The sequence below is a fragment of the Aethalodelphis obliquidens genome, unplaced genomic scaffold (genome assembly GCF_003676395.1).
Source record: "Aethalodelphis obliquidens isolate GAN/ISIS:26980383/991018 unplaced genomic scaffold, ASM367639v1 scaffold18, whole genome shotgun sequence".
NCBI lineage: Eukaryota > Metazoa > Chordata > Mammalia > Artiodactyla > Delphinidae > Aethalodelphis > Aethalodelphis obliquidens.
The window spans coordinates 13,118,901-13,126,778 of NW_020837962.1; the positions used below are offsets into that span (position 1 = coordinate 13,118,901).

At 59.6% G+C, this 7,878-nt stretch overlaps 1 protein-coding gene across 3 annotated transcripts in view; it reads right to left on the bottom strand.

Annotated features, from left to right (window-relative positions):
- The window catches only part of RAB40C (RAB40C, member RAS oncogene family), a 30,708-nt gene extending 22,911 nt beyond the window's left edge, over positions 1-7,797 (bottom strand). The window contains exons 1-2 of one of the 3 annotated variants that reach the window (XM_027118000.1): positions 7,708-7,797; positions 6,723-6,941 (exon numbers count right to left, since the gene is read on the bottom strand). In XM_027118000.1, coding sequence (XP_026973801.1) covers positions 6,723-6,864 — 142 coding nt within the window. In that variant the 5' untranslated portion in view covers positions 6,865-6,941; positions 7,708-7,797. Of the gene's footprint in view, positions 1-6,722; positions 6,942-7,033; positions 7,137-7,707 lie in introns of those variants that run through there. The other 2 variants (XM_027118001.1, XM_027118002.1) reach the window with 2 other exon arrangements.
- Positions 7,798-7,878: the final 81 nt, after the last annotated feature.

Genomic DNA, 7,878 nt, shown 5'->3' on the forward strand with positions numbered 1-7,878 from the left:
GTAGCCAAAATCAGGAAACCCAAACCGTACTGATAGGTAAATGGACAAACTGGGTGCCTGCGTGCACAGGAGTGCCACCAGGGACAGGACGGCACTCGCTGCACCATGCGAATGTGAATGGACTTGCTGAGCTGAACGAGCAGATGAGAAAGGCCATGCTGCATGGTTCCACTTACAGGAAGTGCTGGCAAAAGGAACATAGAGGCACAAGCAGCAGGCCAGTGGGGACCCGAAGGGGCACGAGAGAATCACATTTAACGTGCTGACCACGCGGACGTTCTAGGGACAAGGACGATCTGCTGGCTCCAGCACCTGCCCTTCTCCAGACGGGGTCGGCACCACGGGTGCATGTGCCAGCCTGCCGCCAGGGCTGCTCAGGAACAGAGAGGACACAGAGGCACCTCATACAATTCAAGACGTCCTTGTATGCTGGCACATGGGATGGGGAGCAGCTCGAGGGCGGTTTGTGGGCTGGTTTCCTCAATGCCTTAAAAACCACACCAGACCAAACCAAAGCAAAAGCTTTCTGCCGTCCATAAAGAGCAAGCACACTTCGCACACAACACCTGGCGAAACCCGGAACATTATAAAAACAAACAAACACAACTACTCATAACCCCAAAACTCAAAGGTTACCATTAACATTCTCCTAGATTTCACTCGACGATTCTGTCCTTCATCTTACATACATTTATACACTATGTAATTCGACATGCTTTTTTTCCCCACTTAACAAGATAACAGAGAGATTTCCCCATATCATTGAATATTCATTAAATATTGTTCCAAACCAGCATTTTTAAAGGCCCTATAATATCTCACTCTACAGATATACCATATGTCCCCTGCCAGACCCCTGGGCTGCTTCAAGTTTTTCATTTTTATTAAAAAAAAAAAAAAAAAAAAAGGGTTTCCCTGGTGGCACAGTGGTTGAGAGTCCGCCTGTCGATGCAGGGGACACGGGTTCGTGCCCCAGTCTGGGAAGATCCCACATGCCGCGGAGCGGCTGGGCCCGTGAGCCATGGCCGCTGAGCCTGCGCATCCAGAGCCTGTGCTCTGCAGCGGGAGAGGCCACAACAGTGAGAGGCCTGTGTACCACAAAAAAAAAAAAGCCTTGCTTTTCTCCACTTGTGTCCCCTTATGTTCCCTAGGATAGACTCTTGATCACTTGGTGGAAAGGGAAGTGTCTCACAGCTTCGGACACAGGCTGCTGAGTCCCCCGGCAAGATGGCCAGCGCCATCAGACTTGCTCTGTGAGGAGCTCCCGGGTGAATGTTCCATCCTGCTGGATTTTAAGGTTAAACATCTTCCATGTATTCTTCACCAGGACCTCCTCTCTGAAGGGTCTACGTGTTGCCAAGTGACTTGAAGTATGGAAGATACTCCCAGCAATGACAACACAATCAAGCTGTTCCTGCTTGTTGAGGGGCCTCATCGCTGCCGACTGGGACCCAACCTGTGTGCGCAAAACTGTGCGCATGTGTGTGCCTGCACATGTGTGTGCCTGTGCATGTGCGAGCCAGTGAGCATGGACCGCGCTGAAAGGGGCCTCTGCCGGCCACGCCGCACCGGAGCCCGTGCTCAGGGACACACCTCCTCCTGCCCCAACTACGTCAGCAGGAAAATCAGACTCAGCTCCCAACACACTCCAGCAGTTTGAGGACTAACAACATCGGACTCAGGAAGAGAGAGAGGCCTAAACAAGGGGAAGCAGAGATCAATGCAAAACAACTGGCTAAAACTAGGGGACTGCTATAAGCCACACCAGCCCAGGGCTTAGGAGGCAATGGCCAACAGCGGCAGGTGGGCAAAGTGGCCAGGCAACGCTGCTGCCGAGTTGGAGCTCCCAAATCCTCCGTGGTGGCTTCTGGACCTAAACACAGACCCTCAGCACCCTGTTAGACATCTCCGTGTTCCAAGGCTGCACAAAGCATCTTATGTCCTTGTTATCAGCCCTCCCAGCAAGATGTTGCACAGACCTCATCTGCAGGCACCCACCCTACCTCTGCCCAGGTGATGGACAACCACTGCCCAGGAAGGTGCAGGCCGGCGACAGCTCAGCTTACTCCCTCAAGAACCGCTTCAGTCCCAGCGCATCTGCCCAACCCCAGGGACCACAGTGCTGCGCTCTGATTCACAGGACACACCGGGTGGCCTCCTGGGCTCACAAACATGTGTTTATCACCAGCCAAGACCTTTGCCCACGGGTGACACTGACTCCCTCACCCAGACCTGGCACCTGGCTGCCTGTGGAGAGCCGGTCCATGTCCAGGGCTCGGGCCGTCTCCACTCTGTTCTTCCTCTCTGGGGATGGGGGCTTCCTCTCTGTATGCTGGCCTCCTGACACCACACCCTCTGCACTCCTTGGCTAAACCTTGGTTAGACTCCTCCTCACTTTCCTTCCCTCCTCACGATTCTGGAAGCCTGTCTGCCAAGCAGCCCTCCTCCTGTGTGAACAGCTTCCCTCTTCTGCGTTCTAGCCAAAGGGCCATGAAGAGCCGAGGCTGCCTGATCACGCCCCACCGCCTCCATCAGCATCAGTTTACCCCGTTACCTCTGTTCCCCTATCCCTCCTCTACCTTCTGAAAGACATATGTCCACAGCCAACGAGGTCCTGGACATTCTGACCTCCGCAGAAGAAAATCGTGCAGCACTGTGGACACCGGAGTCTGTCCGTCACTATCAGACCCCAATCATGACCGGAAAACCTAGGTTACCACCTTACCCTCAGAGTTCAAGTTCACTTTATTCACTTTTATTTCCCAGCTCATTCCCAAAGGACTTAAACGGCCCAGCTTCCCACACTAAGGGTGACCCCGCACACCCGGTTTTGGCGCGGACGGCCCCATCTCGGTCTCTGATGCCTGCACTCAGTCCCAACACCCTTCTCCTGAGTGCCCAGGGCAGTAAATCCAGGCCCACCCGCCATCTCTCCCTCCCTTCGCGCATTCCTTTTGCAGCTCACTCCAAGCAAGGGTGCCGGACACTGAGACCTTCCCCACTTTCTCCAAGCACCTGATGGACGACGCCCTGACTGATGTGGCCCCAGGCCCCACGACACCCTGTAAGCGGTGTGTCCCCACACTAGATGCTCCCCGCTCCCCGGCCTGGCTGCAACCCTGCCTCCTCCTCCTCCTCCCCCACTCAGGCCCAGACCAGGTAAGTGGCCAGCTCTTCACGGACCAGCCACCATGCACCTTGCCAATTCCAATTCAAAGAGAACAGGGGCCAAAAGTGCCCCAGGACCCTTCCCACCTGCTTCCCCACCCCCTCTTAGGATTTCCTTCCTGAAACACACTTCTACCTGGTTCATCATCCAAGCCACAAACACTCTTGCTGATGCGAACAATGATATCACGTGTGCACGACACAACACAGCAGCGTTGCTAGGACCACGCAACCCCTCGAGGGAGACCAGCTCTGCGCTGCCCGCGCCTGCCACTGAAGCCTTCGCTGTCCTCTGCTCAAACTTACGGCATGTGCTGAAAGCTGGGGAAAGTCTTTCTAAAACTGAAAATATTCTAGCTACACACTTAACTATTACCTGAAAATCTAGAAAAAGCCATGCCTATCCAAATTACAAATCAACGTAACTAGCATAATCCAAAGCAGGTACCAAAATCCATCCCTCAAAGCCTGCCATCCTCTTGGGTAGGGTAGGTTGGTCTTTACACCACATGTAGCATGTGAGTACCTCCCACAAAGTGGCAGAGTAGAGGAATCCCGCCAGGCGTGCAGATGGGTCTACGTGTGACCCTGGCTTCCAGAAACTTCTCTGGAAACTGGTGGTTTGCTGTCCTGGTTAGTGGCTGACCCTGGGCACTCTTGGGGCTCTGCTCTGCTGGCACACCCAGGAGAGAGGCAGGCAGAGCAGGAGCACTGCAGTGAAGTTAGAACAAATGGGTCTTGGTGACGGGTCCCAGGCCCCAGAGCAGAGGGAGGGGCCCCAGGACCTGGGACAGAAATGCCAGGAGGGCAAGAAAGTGCAGGGAGAAAAGAAAGAGCTCAGCTTGGGATGCACTGAGGACAGGAAGCGCTGGAGGGGAGGGTTGTGGTCATCAGAGAGAGGAGCCAGGCCCAGGCCCAGGGTGGAGGCGAGGGTAAGGGCCCAAGAGTGAGTGGTGAGAAGGGGTCATCCCCGCAACCACAGTGCCGGGGCTCCTGGCAGCCAGACTTTAACTGGGGGCGCTCAGCGCCCAGCTGCCCAGCGCTGCCTGAGCCTCGGTTCGTCACCTATAAAATGGGAGGATACTGGTGTCTCATCCAGGGTGGTGGGGAGGAAAGGATGAGGAGTGCCTGGCACACATCACATTTGGGCCCACACCTCACCTCAGAATCTCGCACCTCCCAGAGGAAAGACAAACCCAAAAAAACCACCCAGAAAAATGGGTGAAATCCAGACACCGGCACCCAGGCAAGCACAGAGAAAGAGAAGGGACTGGGAGGGGTTGTGTGGTGACCATCAGCACAGGGGTGCCACACCAAGCTGCTCCCTGCACCTCCCGTGTGCAGCTCTCAAGCTCGCACTGGGGACAAAGCAGTGGAGAAAACACCAGGTGTGCACAGTCCAGCACGAGAGCATCTGAAGATGCAGTTTCCCTTAGCTCTTCACTGAGGATAGAAACCAACTTACAGCCAGAGAAACACCTGGAACTGTCCAGGGACATGGTGATGCACTGGCACGCTGGGGCGCAGGCACACAGCATCGCTGGGTCCCAGAAACAGAAACAGCCAGCAGGCCCCACAGGTTCAGGGAAGACCTCCACACTGGCCATGCTTTGTGCACACCCGTCACAGTCATGCTGATCCTCCGGCCATCAGACCTCCTTCCTTCCTTCCTTCCCCCACGCCCTGGGCTCAAAGGAGGCGAGCTCCCACCAACACTGACCCCGAGGAGTGGACAGCGAGGATGGAGTTATGCCCACTCTCTAGCCTTCCAGGACGTGGGCACATCAACCACGATGTGTTTTCCTGTAGGCCCCCAACCCTCCATGTGAAGACTCTTGGGAACCAGGGTACGGAGAATGGAATTGCCTTAACCGAGGCTGTTCACCGCCCTCGGTAGAGTGGGAAGGGCCCAAGCATGGCAGCAGAACACTTCCCGAGCTCCGGGGCGCACCCGGAATGCAGCCTCGGTGCCAACACTAGCCTGGCGCCCCAAGGGCCCACCAGCATGGAGCAGACTCTGGCGCTGCGCTGGGGAGAAGCTGCTTCCAGAGCCTGGCCCTCCCTCCTGCCAGCTTCCACCATGCAGACTCCTGCTGCCCATGCTCTGAGCCTAACTAGCCAGCGGCCGGCCCTCAGGAGCCTTAACAACGCCGCCGCCGCTGCCACCGCTGCCAAGTCCTGACGCGGGTACAGACCCCTCCCCTCAGATCACTACTGGGTATTAAGAGAAAGGAAATCAGAGCTCCCCAGGGGAGCGAGCTGATGCCCTGACCGAAAGGACTGTCTAAGAGGGGGCTCTCCTCACCGGTCTGGCAGACGGCCGTCCCGCTGGCCCAGGTCACTGTGAGTCCCTCCGTCTCCACCACCTCAGGCAGGCCTCAGCCCTGCTTCGGTCAACGTGTCACAGGAAGTGCGGCAACACATCACTCCCTGACAGCGGGGACAGGAGGCGGGTCCCCCTCTCCACCTGTGGCTGTGTGTCCCCAAGCACTCGCTGCACCCAGCTAGAGGACCCTCGGAAGCAGTGATCACGTCCTGGGAAACCGCTGCCGCCCTGACGGAGCCCAGGCCCTCACGCTCTGCCGGACACACACCGCCAGCTTCCTGGGCGCGGGGCTCTGGGAAGCAACAGCACCTCTGGGGAGGCAACTAAAGCGCCCACCATCTGCATCTGGAGGAACACCTGGCAGTGGTGGTGAAGGGGCTGGCTCAGCCCCGGAGACCTCCTGCTTTCCCTCCCGCCCCTAAAACGAACCCAGGGCCCTGCTTTCCTGGCCTTCGCTGGGGCTGGGAGCATGTGCTCGGGGAAGCGGCACAGCCCCCAGCAGGAAGGGTGCTCGGCCAGCCCAGGTAACCCCACGACCCTAACGAGTCCTAAAACGAAAGGGTGGGAAAGCAGCGCCCACACTCTCGGCCGCTACAGGCAAGCAGTTTAGCAAACAGTCGCCGCTCGCGGTGGTCAGGCGGGACCGACAACAGCCCAAGACACAAAGCCACAAAGGGTGTGCAGAATGAGGACGCCAAGAAGCAGAATTCGTCAGGAAAGACAGCCCAGCCAGGAGCACGAAGGTCCTCGGGGAGGGAGGGCCCGTGAGCCTGGGAGGGGCCGCCGGGCAGGGGTACCGGCCACAGGGCCGCACTGGTCCCTTCAACCGCGGAAGCTGAGGAGAGCTCAGGCAGGTGCCAGTGACGGGTATTTGCTGTGTATTTTGGCCACACGTCCAGAAATCTGGAGAGAACATTTAATCCCGTCAGGAACGGTTATCTTCCTCCAGCACAAGGCATTGATGCTCTGAGCCCTGAGCCAACGGCTTGCCTTTGAGTACACCCAGGTATGCACACCTGGTGCGGACCCGCGACCAAAGAAAAGCCCTTCTTCCTCTGGAGGCCCGCAGCCAAATCTCCGCCCCCAAAGACGCTGCGGGCCCCAGAGGGCCTCGGCGAGCTCGGGTCGCTGCTCCCCCGGCCCCCGCCCGGCCCCGGCTCGAGACCAGGCGGACGGCAGGTCGCCGGGCGGTGCCAGGTGAGCGCAGCGGCCCGCCGGCCGGCCTTACCATTACTGTAGGCGTACGGGGACTCGGCCGCGCCGTCCTGCAGGCTCTCCAGGATCTCACCCTTGCCCACGTCGCTGTCGCCCACCAGCAGGAACTTGAGCAGGTAGTCGTAGCTCTTGACCGGGCTGCCCTGCGTCCCCATCGTCGCTCACGCGCGCGCGGGCCTCGCCCGCATGCCCACTGCGCCGCGGAGCCCGGCGGCGGAGGCCTCCGACCGACCTGCGGGCGCCGACGCGGGTAAGCGGGGCCGGCGGACGGCGAGGCCGCCCCGCCCGCACCTGTTCCACCGCCCCCGCCTGGACTCTTCTTACTCAGCCTCAGCGCCGCCGCCGCCGCCGCCGCCCCGCCGCTTCCCGCACAGCGCCGCGCAGACCCGCCGCTCCGCCCCGCCCCGCGCGCCGCCATTGGCCGCCTGCCACCTCCTTTCCCGCGACCATTGGCCGTTGCCCACGTCCGTCAGCACCACTAGCGCCCCAGCCCCCTCCCCGCTTCCCAGACTTCGCTGCGAGACCTCCGCTCGCCCCGCCCCGTCACCGCCCCGCCACCACACTGTTGCCATAGGTCACCCACTGCCCCCTTCCCGCGGCCATTGGCCCGTGCGCACGTCCATCACACATGCCCCGCCCCCACCGCTTCCCACGCAGCTCAGCGAAGCCTCCGGTTGCCCCGTCCCATCGTCGCCCCGCCCCTCCTTCCAGCCGTCGCCATTGGCCCTTCGCCTCCCGCTTTCCAAGAAACAGTGGTCCGCCTCCACGTCCGTCACAGCACTACCGCCCCCGTCGCTTCCCGCAGAGCATCCCAGACTCACCAGCAACCCTGCCCACTGCCCCCGCAACTCCTCACGGCCCTCGCCCGCCCCCTCCCCTTCGCCATTGGCCACCGCTGCCGATCTTCCCAGAGCCACTGGACCGTCCGCACGTCGATCACAGCCCTTTAAGCCCGCCCTGCTCACCCCGAGTTTCCCGCTCCCTTCCGAGACGCTCACCAATCAGGAACTTGGAACTCCAGGTTGTTTGCATACGCCCCCTTCCTTCCGCAGACGGAGCAGGATGGTGGCGGTCCCCGAGTTGAGGTGACGCGGCTGGGTCCAGCAATACTGAACCCCCTAGAAAGCTGTGGCCGCTGCTCCCACAGAGACCCCGGAGAGGACAGCGGG